Below are 12,929 nucleotides of genomic sequence, written 5' to 3'. Positions count from 1 at the left end.
AAAATTAATGTCTAAACCGCTGGCAACAAAAGTGAGTACGTGAACAGTATGTAATACAAAAATGAAGTGTGTGGTATTTTTTGACTGATTTGACTCTGTTTGTGGTAGCTCTGCAAGGTTAACCTGTACATAGTCGCCAAACTATTTCTTATATTTGTATAAACTAGTAAGAGCTAGTAACAGCAACCACCATTGAGGAGTCAGCAAAAGTCTGTTCTTGTCTAAAGTTTGCCACTAAGAAAACTAAAAAAGCAAATAAGTAGAAATCATTAAGCCTCTGAAATTTACAGATTGACAACAGATTTAAACCACTTATAGCTTTCATGGCAAAAAAAACAAAAGCTTACAAATCACTTTTCAATACCGCTCTCAACATTCCAACAAAAAAATAGGAATATCCATATACAAATGTGAGTATAACAGTATAACAAGTACATATCCAGTTCAATACTACTCTGCAAAAGTATTTTTTTTTCTTATTAGCGAACTGATTAAATATTATACACCATTGGATGGCCACAGATCCCCCATACTGTAATCAGCTTCATTATAAAAATATAAATATACTCATAATAATTTGATCCTCCTACAGATGATATATATTAAATCTGCAATTGTTTAATACATGAAGTATTGCAGTCTATATAAACAAATAAAGATTCTACACTGCACAGTATATTGTCAAAACTGACTGAATAGTGTGGATAAAAAAATATCCGTACAACTGTTTGTGTGTATCCAGCCCTTGGGCACTATCAGCCATTTTGCCCATTAGCATCTCTGACTACAAGATGATGTTACATGACCATCACAATCTTATTATACGATATCATAAGTTCACTTTTTGGCAGTCCAATAACAAATTGTAGTTCACCATGGGCCATCTGCTATTAATCTACATTTTTGTATAATGATACTGACCAACACGTGAGTAGAAAAGATGTTTGCATTTGAAGAGATATTTATTTATGATCTGTAGGATCTATCTTTGACTATTTTTCCACACTATTCAGTCAGATTTGACTACCATTAGAACATGTGCCCAGTGGAAAAAATATCCTCTCTATTCATCATCTGATAACTCAATTTCAAAATCATCTCTGAATTCATGCTGACTAGTGATGGTCCAAACACACCTGAGTTTGGTTTGAGTTCAAGCTTTAGAACATGGAAAAAGTTTGAACTCGAACTTCGAACTAAATGAAAGTCTATGGGACCAGAACTCTGAAAATCAAATGTCCCCTTTTTGAAGGCTTATATGCAAGTTATTAGCCATAAAAAGAGTATTGGGATTCGGGTACTGCCCTGGGGGACATGCATCAATGGAAAAAAACACTTTTAAAAAATATCGTTTTTAAAGGAGCAGTGATTTTAAAATTACTTAAAGTGAAACAATAAAAATGAAAAAATCCTTTAAATATCATGCCTGGGGGCCCCCCTTAAACTGCCTGTAAAGTGGCAAATCTGTACAATGTATAGAACCTGCTGCAGCAAAAATGATATTTATAAAGAAAAAGAAAAAAGCATACAGTTCCCGCTCCCAAACAATACCAGACCCTTTAGGTCTGGTAGGAATGCAAGGAGGGACCCCATTTAGATGAAAAGGAAAAAAAAGCATGGGGTTCCCCCCAAAAGTCATACCAGACCCTTAAGGTCTGGTAGGAATTTTAGGAGGGACCCCATTTAAAACAAAAACAAAGCTCTTGAGGTTCCCCCTCAAAGTCATACCAGGCACTTAAGGTCTGGTAGGAATATTAAGAAGGAACCCCACCCCAAAAAATGGGGGGAAAAACATGAGGTCTCCCCTAAAATTTCTAAGCAGACCCTTTAACCGAGAACAGACCTGGCAGGGCAGGAAAGGGGGGGGGGGCGAACGAGTGCCCCCCTCCCTGCTTTACCAGGCTTATTCACATCGGGATACCCCTTTAATAAAGAGGCAACCCAGATGCGCCCCCCCTTTGTGAATGAGTAAGGTGTACTTATACCCCTACCCATTCACTAAAGGGGTAAAATAAAATTGTAAAAAAGACGCCACACTGTCAAAAAAATTGTTTCATTTGAAAAAACCCAAAAGACATGATTTTGACCAGACTTTTATTTTAAAAAAACAAAAATGGATCCACCGACATAATCCTAAGGTCAATCACGATGTCCAGCGTTGTCCACGACTACGACAACGACTTGACAAAATAAAAATAAATAAATAGAAATAATAAATCTGTGAAGGTTCTCATTCATCCAGGTCATGGTATATCTGTAAAAAATAAGTCAAGGCAACTGGTCTTGCTGTATTTTTCTTGAAGACGTTTCACTGGTCATCCAACCAGCTTTCTCAAGTCTCAAGGTCTTGAGAAAGCTGGTTGGATGTCCAGTGAAACGTCTTCAAGAAAAATACAGCAAGTCCAGTTGCTTTGACTTATTTTTTACAGATAGAAATAATAAAGAAAAAATACCCCAACACCTGCGGACTTATCCGCTCGTGACGAACTCCCGCCGCAGAATGGCATTCTGACAGATACGGGCAAAATATAAACAACTGTTTACATTTGTCCGACACCTGACCAGACTTAGCAGTGAGCCATGATTGGGCAAAGTCATCATTACGTTGCCCAATCATGGCTCTTACAGTGCACTGTGCCGAGATTGGGCAATGTTCGAGTCAAACTGTTTTTTGAATATCGAGACCATTCCTAATGCTGACGCTGTCCTTCCTTCAGGAGGATAGCTACTTTTGTTCCCCATAGTCCCGGTGGTGTTATAAGGTAATCACCACTCTAAGCCTACTCCTGTGATAGACTACAATCTCAATACAAAATAGTAAACTAAAGCTTGCTTGGAGTGGTGGCTAGTTTGCAACACACAGGGACCATGGCCTGAGTTTAGTGTCTCTAAAACCAAAACTTTTTTTTTAGTTTCTAATAGAATTCTGAGTGATTAGAACCCCTGCAAGGTTTTATTGGTTTCTGTGTTGTAAAGTAATCTCCACTCCAAACTCGCTCTGGTAATGGACTACAATCTTAATACAAATTAGTAAACTAAAGTGAACTTGGAGTGGTGGCTAGTTTGCAACACACAGGGACCATGGGGAACAAAAGTAGTCACCCTCCAGAAGGAAGGACAGTGTCAGCACCAATTCAAAGATGATTTGAGGATCTACAGCCGAGTGATACACAAATAAGATACATTTTTGTTAACCCTTTTCGCTGCCACCGACGTAAGGCATACGGCAGAACAAAAGTGTTCCCGGCTGGCCAGCTCAATATGCCTTACGTCGGTGGCATTTACAGTTCTGCTATAAGCTCATGGTCGATTTAGCGACCATAAGCTTATAGCAAAACTGTTTAGCAGACTGTCCCCTTCAAAATAATAGCGGTCATCAGCGGCTCACAAGCCGCTGATGACCGCTATTAACAAAAAATACCGGGCGCCCCCCGCGCCGACTCCATGGATCCCCGCTGCTTGTAGGGTCTGTGGCAGCGGGGATTCGTAATAAAATCACCGGCGGGGGGGTCGGGGGGGTCCTGGGAGCAAGCGGTGGCTGGCCGCAATTCAGGATGGCCGAGCGGCATAGTGATCGGAGCCGCTGTCATCCTGACAGTTTTTGGATGACAGCGGCTCTGTAGCGTGGCCGAGCAAGGGATCGTTAAATATCATTGATATTTAACGATCCCTCTGTTTACAGCAAACACCGGAGTGATCGTCTGATCACTCCGGTGTTTGTAAATAACTGGGGACACATAGTACTATGTGTCCCCAGTTATGAATGAACAGGCTGTGATCTACATCACAGCCTGTTCATTCAAGAATTTATGAATGGGGACTAGCACTCACTACAGAGGCTCCTCCCCATTCAGAAACTAATGATAGTAAAATATTTTTACTATCATTAGTTTGTGAATGAATGAGAAGCCTCTGTACTGAGGCTTCTCATTCATTGAGTGCTGGGGCTGCAGAAAAAGAAATTGAGGACTTATGTCCTCAATTTCTTTTTCTATTTCAAAAGGGAAATGTCAGGGGTCTATTTAGACCCCAGATATTTCGCCGCAGCCCCCCCAACAGTAAAAAAATAAAAATAAAAAATTATTAAAAAATAAATAGAAAATGTAAAAAAATAAAAAAATGTGTACAAAAAAAATAATTAAAAAAAGCACAACCCCTCCCTCCCCCCACATAACATACACATGTCTTGGTGTACGCCATGCACATGGGCTGCAGTGCGTTGTTAGAACGCATTGCAGTCAATTATTTTTTTCTTTAAAAAAAACATGAAATTAACTGTGGCAGCGCATGGCAAATCTTTGTGCCATGCGTTGTGATACCTTGTGTTGCAATTAAATATATGCCTGTATCATTTTATCACAACACAAACACCAACACAGCGTAAGAACCATTTTTAACATAAGTTGCTTTTTTACAGTTTTGCATACCTTCATTTTTTTTACTTTTCGCAAAAAGGCGTAATTACAAATTTGCAAATATTTGTTATTTATTAACTCAATACAGTTTTATCTTTCAGATTTAGTGAGAAAATTATTTTTTTTGTGTACGGATACTGATTTTAGTGTGTTTTATCAATTGAATTGTGTATTTTTATCGGTTTCATATTAATTTGAGAAACATTTGCGCAATTATCGCACGGCCTACAAATTTAGTATCACCATCTTTTTATTCTACCGGGCCTGCGCTTTCAGAAAATATATGGTTTGGGGGGTCTTTTACAAACGCTAGCAACGCAGCAGTTGAAAATCAAATCAGTGGGAAAAATTGCAAAAATGGCTTGGCCAGCTGAATTCAAAACATTTTTGGAGGGCTTGGCAGCGAAAGGGTTAATAGTACTTGAATGCATTTGTAAGATGTAAGTCTTAAGTTTACTGTCACTTTACTTAGTTGCAGGACATTGTTCCAGTAGTATAGGTTCATACATTGTGCTAAATTTGTCCACCTGGCAGTCAATCAGAGTCTGGAAGCAGATGGCATGCCGTACATTTGAAAAGTTTGTGCAGCTTCTATGTAATGTTTGAATCTGTTAGCCACATCAGTCACTCCAGAGCACACTTCTACAACATGTGGCTCTCCCATGTCAATATTCTCTTCCATATATTCAGAATCCGGCTGGTATGATGGGACTTCCACAGCAGATGGGAAGTCACAGATTTCAGAAAGGTTGCTCTAAAGGAGCAAGTGTTCTCCAACACACCAAATGCTGCATGGAACATCTTCCAGACATATTTCTGCTGGGTTTTTTTAAAGTTTTTTACTCATTCTTTTTTGCTTTATGTAGAAAAATTGGTGTTGCTGCAATATAGATCAAAATACCACCCAACTTTTCAATATAGGAAAGAGGGATACGTTTTCGCACAGAGTTATGAAGAAAGAATATAAAGACAGAGGACATGCTCCTACCACCACCCTGTTACCTAAACTATGAACAATGATTACTCAAAAGTAGATCCGTTATACCCGCTGATGCTTTGTTTAGCAATACTTTTCCATAATACTTATGTTTGAAAATAACAAATGCAAAACTGAGGTTAAATAAAATATATAGTGCAATATAACAGTTTTAAAAGTGAAACAGTACAAGTTCATACATTATGCCAAGAAGGAAAAAAGAAAACAGGGACAGAATGATCGAGTTCTAAAAAAAAGAGTGTGTCTCACCATAACTGGGATAGTTGGAAGTTGTGAATTAATATATATGGGCACCTTTATAAAGCAGTGAATGTGAAATTCACCAAATATTCACTGCAGGTGAATCAATCACTTTTATTCAAAACACATAGATCAGAAGGATACACTACAGTGAATGTTTGGTGAATGTCACATTCGTTACTTTTTAAATATACCCCATTGTGTACACTTAACTATGTGACTGCTACAAATTTCTCTCTTGGATTGGGACGCTCAATGTTTCCCCTTATATGTGTGCAAAGGAGATGGGGCTTTGGGTGGTAGGCAGTAGGAACGCATGTCTGTGCTGTCCTAGGAGCAGAGGAGTACCAGAGTACCTAGATGTACATGCTGTATACTGAGCAAAGATTACTACACATTCTCGTATCAAAGATTACACTTGCCATCAGACTGGCAGTTTTAGGTTACTAAATATGGTTCCCATTTCTCGGTCCCTGGTACCTGAGCATTCTAAAGGTTTTTCTTCTAATTTATTTTGAATTGTGTTTTCAGAGGCCAGCTTACAGAACATGCAGATGTTTTCTTCTAGTACTGGTAGGACAATCCACATCATCAGCTTCTTATAAATCATGCTTCAGTTAATTAACTGGAAATTGATTGTCTAAAAAGAAACATAAGCTTAACACAAAAAAAGTACAAAAATTCAATGTTAATCTACCTTTTACTTTTAATATACTCATACTTTTTATTTTCAGTACAGTATCATTGGGGGCATTTCTTGGGTTACTAACCTTGGTGTCTTCTTCTCAGCATACCTAAGGTTCTTCTTTTTTCTTGTGTTCACATTGGCTTTAGTCTTTTGGTTGTCTTAATTGAAATGTCTTAATTTAGAAATGCTTTGCTTGTTTGCTTTGATCAAAATTCACACAATGTTCACAGATGCATGTAGCTAAGAATTCCCCCTTGTTGCGAAGCAGCAAACAACAAACTGGTTGTTCCACATTGGTAAAATGTGTTTTCATCTTTTAATATGTGGAGGTAAGGTCAGATTAATGGTAGCATACCACAGAAAAGCTTTAATTTGACTATCTGGAAACATGAGGAAATAATTATTATGATCTCTGAGGATTTTTAAAATAGACCTAAGGGTGCCCATGAGTGGTCTAATAAACAAGCATGCCTCCAATTTTGAGCAATGATTGTGACAGACCATTTCTAACCTGGTAGAGGCTGATAACAAGAGTCTGTAATGATTAGAGTTGGTCGTTATTAGGCAGAGCCCAGGGTGAAGGATATGAAGTGTTGCACCTCCCCTTCTCTCGTTTTGTTTATTCATACTACTTTCCCCCATCCTTCTTTCTTCTGCAGACTGCTATAGGTACAGCTATGTGAATTCTGGGCAAGAAGTACGTCTCCCAAGCCCTGACCACACCACTTCTTCCTGTGTATGGCATCTGCAAGGCCCTCCGGCGCACCTACTGCGACTGCGGCTCAAATGGATGCGACCTGATTGTAGAGATATATTGGCCATGTATGACACACCTGCTCCACTTGATGATCGTATCATCACCTTGTAAGTTACACATAGTCAAATGACTGCTGTCAGGCTTTTCTCAAAATAAATTAAATAATAGCAGCTCATGCAAACAGTTTTGGGGGGGGTTTCACTAAATTTAATATGAAAATGTGGAAACTATTGGTAGTTACTATTAAGTTGGACAATTGTATTGAAATATAATTTACTGGGCCCTTTGCTTCTTAAAAACCTCAGGCTGTGTACGAAAATGTTCCCACATTAGGAATTATTTTGCCTCTAGTGTGGTAGTTGTAACTTATCTTGTGGAATGCCCATGATGACTTCAACATACTGGAGGGACAATGAGATCCTGAAACATGTATGAGCAAACACGTGCCTAACATTAAAAAGGGTCTCAAGACACTTTTCATTACATTACAGGAATTATCATAACAGGAAACCTACTAGTTTGGAATTTTCCACTATAGATACTAGAATTAAAAGTGGAGAGGTTCCACTTTTGGTGAACTTGCATCTTTAAGATACAAATGTATTCTCATAAGGTATTAGAATCATTGCACTGTTATTGAACAATTACCCATATACAGTATATACTTTCTATGAATATAATATGGGAAATTGTAATATATTTGTAATTTTCTTCAGTTGCTATGGCAGATTGCTCTATATATGGTATGGGAAAAAGTAAAATACCTGTTGAAATTTGTTGGTTGCTATACAATATTGTCATTTAAGATATGTACTAATTTATCTTTGCTTGGTATGCTTTTATTAGTGCTTAGTAATGTTATGTGGGTGCAGCCTGATCCCTAAACTCTGCATAATACACTGCATCTTGCATGAAAGGGGTTAAACTGTTTGTTTCCATATGTCCTAGTACATCAGTGCTACTTGTGGGAGTACAGCAGGACAAAGGGCTAATCAGGTTGGCTGATATATAAAGGGTATCTAAGGTTAAAAACAAAAAATAAATATGTATTTCTATATTGAATTTCCATGATTTCTAGCCCACTCCTAATAACCATATCGATCTAGAAGTTTGTAAACTTACTTATTGATGATAGAATGCAATTCCTCAATGCACTGACACAATTCCACTCAGCCCTGTGAATATGCACTAACTTGTGTCACAGCTCACAGAACGTGCTTTCTGAACTACAACTTAACATCTGAACAATGTAACATTATCATTGCTTGCTGGAAGCAATGCACGATGAGACATGTAGTACAGGTATTCCTCACTTAACGACCGAGTTCCGTTCCTACGACCAGGTCGTTAAACGAATTGGTTGTTAAGTGAGGAACTCTATACAGTACTGTACTGCATTAGTACAGTACCGTATAGTGTTGCAGATGTACACTACCGAACAGTGTACTGTACATCGGGCAATGAAAATACTTACCGGGACCCGCAGTGAAAATCGGAGGACATCACTTCCGCCAGGCGACACGTCGCACTGACGCTGACGCGCAAGGTCGGAGGTCGATCGGCGGTCCGTCGTAAGTGCGAGTGGTCGCAAAGCAGGTAAGTCGGTAACCGAGGAATGTCTGTATTGAGAAATTGAGATTGCATCACATCAAGCAGCAGGGAAAGAGACGCAAAGCACACTGGGAATAAAGGAAGCTGTTGAAAGTGATGGGCAGACAGAAGGCAGCAATCAAAAGGGATTTTTTCCAAGTAAGCTTTGCAACTGCAACTATGTATTCCTATTACAATGCAAATGTTATAACAGGTATATGCTTTACCATTAGAACTCCTTTAATGCAAGTTGAAATCTCCAGCTCATTTCCCTGATGAGGCTGCAAGGCCCAATTAGTATGGCGGGACTGAGCAGAATAAATTATCGAGTCATGTGACTGCTACTACACACTCTAAAAGAGAACCCCAGACTCAGTGGTGACAGTCAGGAGAAACCGATGTATCATGGCAGGCAGGATTCTACACTTGACTCATAGGGGTTGATTTACTAACCTTATAAACACACCACGAACGTGTATACACCTCTGCAGTGTGTTCCCTCCCAGCATGATCTATGGGTGGAATCTAAACACCTTTGTAATGTGTACACACCCAGCAGGTGTGTTGTGCAAAGCCCTGAAGGAATTCCAAGGTGATGTTGGGTAAATTAGCTCTATGTTGTGTTGCTTGCGTTGATGAATGCAAGGAATGTAAATGCATGAGCTAACCATTTTTGTCTAAACTGTGAAGCAGCATTATATATGCATCATATGCATGATTTTTCCATATATGGCATTAGTGGAAATATGCTTTTAGAGACTTTTTGGTTGATAAATACGTTTTGCTGTGTGAAAATCACACACACCTGGTGTGTGTGTGTGTGTTTAGGTTAGTAAATCACCCCCATACTGTTGTCATAGTGCTTGGTGCACTTTTAAATGTGAGCATTTTTGGGAATTGAAAAAAAAGTGTTGATTTTACTCAGCGGTAATACACTTTTAGGGGAATCTATCAAAAGTGGAGCAGACAAAATCTGGAGCAGCTGTGCATGACAACCAATCAGCTGGGCAACTGCTCCATATTTTGTCTTTCTGTGGTCTATGTACCGATGATCCATATGGTGATTGAAGTAATAAAGATGTGGAAGCCTTGTGCATGAACCTGAAAATCATGTATGAGGAACTCTATAATTTAAGGCCCCTCAAATCTGCTGACTGTGTATTTCTGAAGTTACACATAGAGCATAGTGGGAGCACCAGAATTTTCACTGAATTTCCACTTCACATCTGCAGATCTCTTGGCATGGTTGCCTAGTTAATAAAATTACAATATTTTGCCACTCTTGTATGTGTTGGAAAGAAGATGGTCTAGGATTTTGGGGTCAAATGGGTGACCTCGGTTTTCCAATGTGTTTTTTATTGTTGACTCTCTTGAATTCTCTAAGTGCCAGCCTGTGTTGTCATCATTGTATTCCTCACAGCTCTGGTGGAGCATCCCACCTCTCTTACTTACCTTATCAATTGGATGGTGGACACCTAAAGAGGATTACCAAGAAACTATGTCCCCGGTGATTTGGCTGCAGGAGAGTGTTGACGACTGTTTAAGAGAGGATATCCCTTACTTTGGAGAGATTTCCTCCTTGCTTCCTCTTGTGTCTACAGGACAGGAAGTGAAGGGAAATCTCCCCAAAGGGACACAGGTACCTCTGTTCAAGCTTGGCTTTTCTATTTTTACATAAATGTCCTCTTTCACACCTCTTTTAAACCAGTCCTCCTCCCTGTCTAGGATGCGTACTTGACAGTGTTCAAAGGAGTGACCTTTTTCCTTTAGATGTAGGTATACTGCTGAATCCTGACCAGAGGGTTTTGCTCTTCTGTGCTGTGCCACACGCTGGTGTAGCTGCTGTTTTGTTTCACTGACATACAATTCTGAGCACTCCTCACTGCACTGGACTGTATACACAATGTTATTCATCTTGTGTTTTGGCGTTGGGTCATTTGGGTGAACCAGTTGTTGCCTCAGTGTATTGCTGGGTTTAAAGCAGACAGGGATGTGATGTTTTTTTAAAACCCTTCTGAGTTTCTCAGACACCCCAGCTACATATGGGATGACCAAATTCTTCTGTTTGTCATGCTTTTCACTCTCACTGGTACTCTTGGCATTCTTTCCTCTCCTTTTTCTGTTTTAACAAAAGCCCAGTCTGGATAACCGCAAGTTTTAAGGGCCCCCCTGAGGTGTTTGAATTCCTTCGTCTTGGCCCCTGTTCTGGTGGGAATTTTCTCTGCCCGCTGGTGTAGAGTCCCAGATAATTTTTTGTACAAGTCATTCTGAATTGAGAAAGCTGGTTGGATGACCAGTTAAACGCCTTCAAGAAAAATACAGCAAGTCCAGTTGCCTTGACTTATTTTTTACAAATATACCATGACCTGGATGAAAGAACCTTCACAGACATCTTGTATTAACTTCATTTTAAAGCTTTCCTCCACTTTTCTTGCTTTTTTGCTGGGTTACATTCAAGAAAGATATATATGTGGTGCTGAGCCAGTACATCTCATGTCATTTAATGTTGTCTAGTTCCACTGTTGGTTGCAGGAAAGATTTGTATCTAAAGAGAAGAAAATACATTTTGTTTTTCTTACTAGGTTCTCCTTGGAAATAAGGGACAATAGTTAATGTACTCTATGTGAAAATACTGATTCATAATCTGAGCTGGTAGGAAGTATAAAAGCCATTTTGATAGAAAGGAAACCATCTAGCAGAAAGGAAAAACTTTTTATTCTCGGATGATTAATTTTTTTTTTTTAAACCGAATGATTAATTCCTTAGGGAGTGAGTGCAAGGACAGGCCTGTTCATAAAATATATTTTGCTAAGTAAATGCAAGTGCCGTACCAAATGTAATAGCGAGCCATGCCTTAAAAATTCACAATTCTGGAGAGCTATACGTTAAAGGTTACGTGCAGCCCTGCTGTAAGAGAGAAGAGAAAGAAGAGAAAGATTTAAAAAAACTATACAAAATGTTCTTATCTTGCTGACGCTGTTCTTTGTGAAGGGAATTTCCTCTTAGAGGAAACTAATCAAAAATCTAGAGTGTGGTGTTCCTCATCATAGACAGGTTTTTATTTACTGAAAGAGCAGCAATATGTGAACATGAATGAATTCCTGAAAGAAAGAATAGTAGTGGAAAAAATGTGAGTGTGTAGAAAATGTTCTCAAAATGATTGAAGGTTGTGTACCTCAGCACCTTTTAAGTGTCATTGTGGCCTGGAAAATATTAGTCAGAAGGTGCAGGTGCTCTTCATAAGAATTGTAAATGTAAAGCAGACCACAATAATAAAATATATGCAGGTGTCCACACACGATACTAGCATGTTAGACTAGATGGGTATGTAGTATTCTTCATGTTCTGTGGCTCAATAAGAGGTTGGAAATGAAAGTGCTTGTGTTAGCTCTACAATTTTTAGAAATCAAAATTGAAAAAGAAAAAAGGTTAATTCTATGCAGGCAGAGAAACATATGATCCAAAAATTCACAGCTAAAGTTAGCTATGCTATAGCTGGGAAACAACCGTTTTCTTCTAAAGGTTATCTTCACTTATATCTAGTATTTGGAGATAAAACTTTTCATATACTTCCTGGCTAACAGAATAAAATAAAAAAACAATAAAACTGATAAACAAAGCTCAAGTTTGGTTCATTATATTCCAATAAAATCCCAATTATATGGGGAGAGTTATTTAATGAATACACTATGCTGATTCTCCACCTGAGCCTACTCATCGGGTTATAGAAAAGGCCTTTGCTGTCTATCTAGTTGCATGTTCTGAGCTCTAGAGAGTTTTGGCACAGGGCATAAATATATCCACAGCAACTTCTATGTTGCTCAGAAACGGTCTAGCTACAAAGTAATTTTTGCAGGTAGCAATATTATTTGGCAGACATATTCAGATAAAATAAATCTTTATATAGTTTAGAGACCTCTATAAAAACAAAAAGTATTCTGTGTAACTAAAGAAAATGCCTTTGAAGATTGATCATGGTTTTCTTATGGGGTAAACCATATATTTGTGGACCTGGTTTGGTATATGAGGTTCTATTGTAAAATCTTTTTTGAATCCTATATCGTGATCCATAGACAACCTTTAGCTGTACACACAGTTTCAGGAAATTAAAACCACTTACAACTAGTCTTTGGTTTTTTTCAAATCTGTGAAGAAGGGAAATCTATCTTGATCACTGTCAGTGGCAGTAATGTTAACAGCTCCCCCCCCCCCCCCACCCAAAGGGACGGGGGCGGCCCATTA

At 38.7% G+C, this 12,929-nt stretch overlaps 1 protein-coding gene across 1 annotated transcript in view; it reads left to right on the top strand.

The window, feature by feature from the left end:
- TMPRSS6 (transmembrane protease, serine 6) overlaps positions 1-12,929 on the top strand; it is a 67,654-nt gene that overhangs the window by 14,889 nt on the left and 39,836 nt on the right. The window contains exons 6-7 of the mRNA XM_018552292.1: positions 6,184-6,225; positions 7,000-7,204. Coding sequence (XP_018407794.1) covers positions 6,184-6,225; positions 7,000-7,204 — 247 coding nt within the window. The remainder of the gene's footprint in view (positions 1-6,183; positions 6,226-6,999; positions 7,205-12,929) is intronic.

The sequence above is a fragment of the Nanorana parkeri genome, unplaced genomic scaffold, assembly GCF_000935625.1.
Source record: "Nanorana parkeri isolate BGI_ZX_2015 unplaced genomic scaffold, ASM93562v1 scaffold83, whole genome shotgun sequence".
In the NCBI taxonomy this organism is placed as follows: Eukaryota; Metazoa; Chordata; class Amphibia; order Anura; family Dicroglossidae; genus Nanorana; species Nanorana parkeri.
The sequence above is the reverse complement of the archived record's forward strand: the minus strand, read 5'-3'. Positions and strand labels throughout refer to the sequence as shown.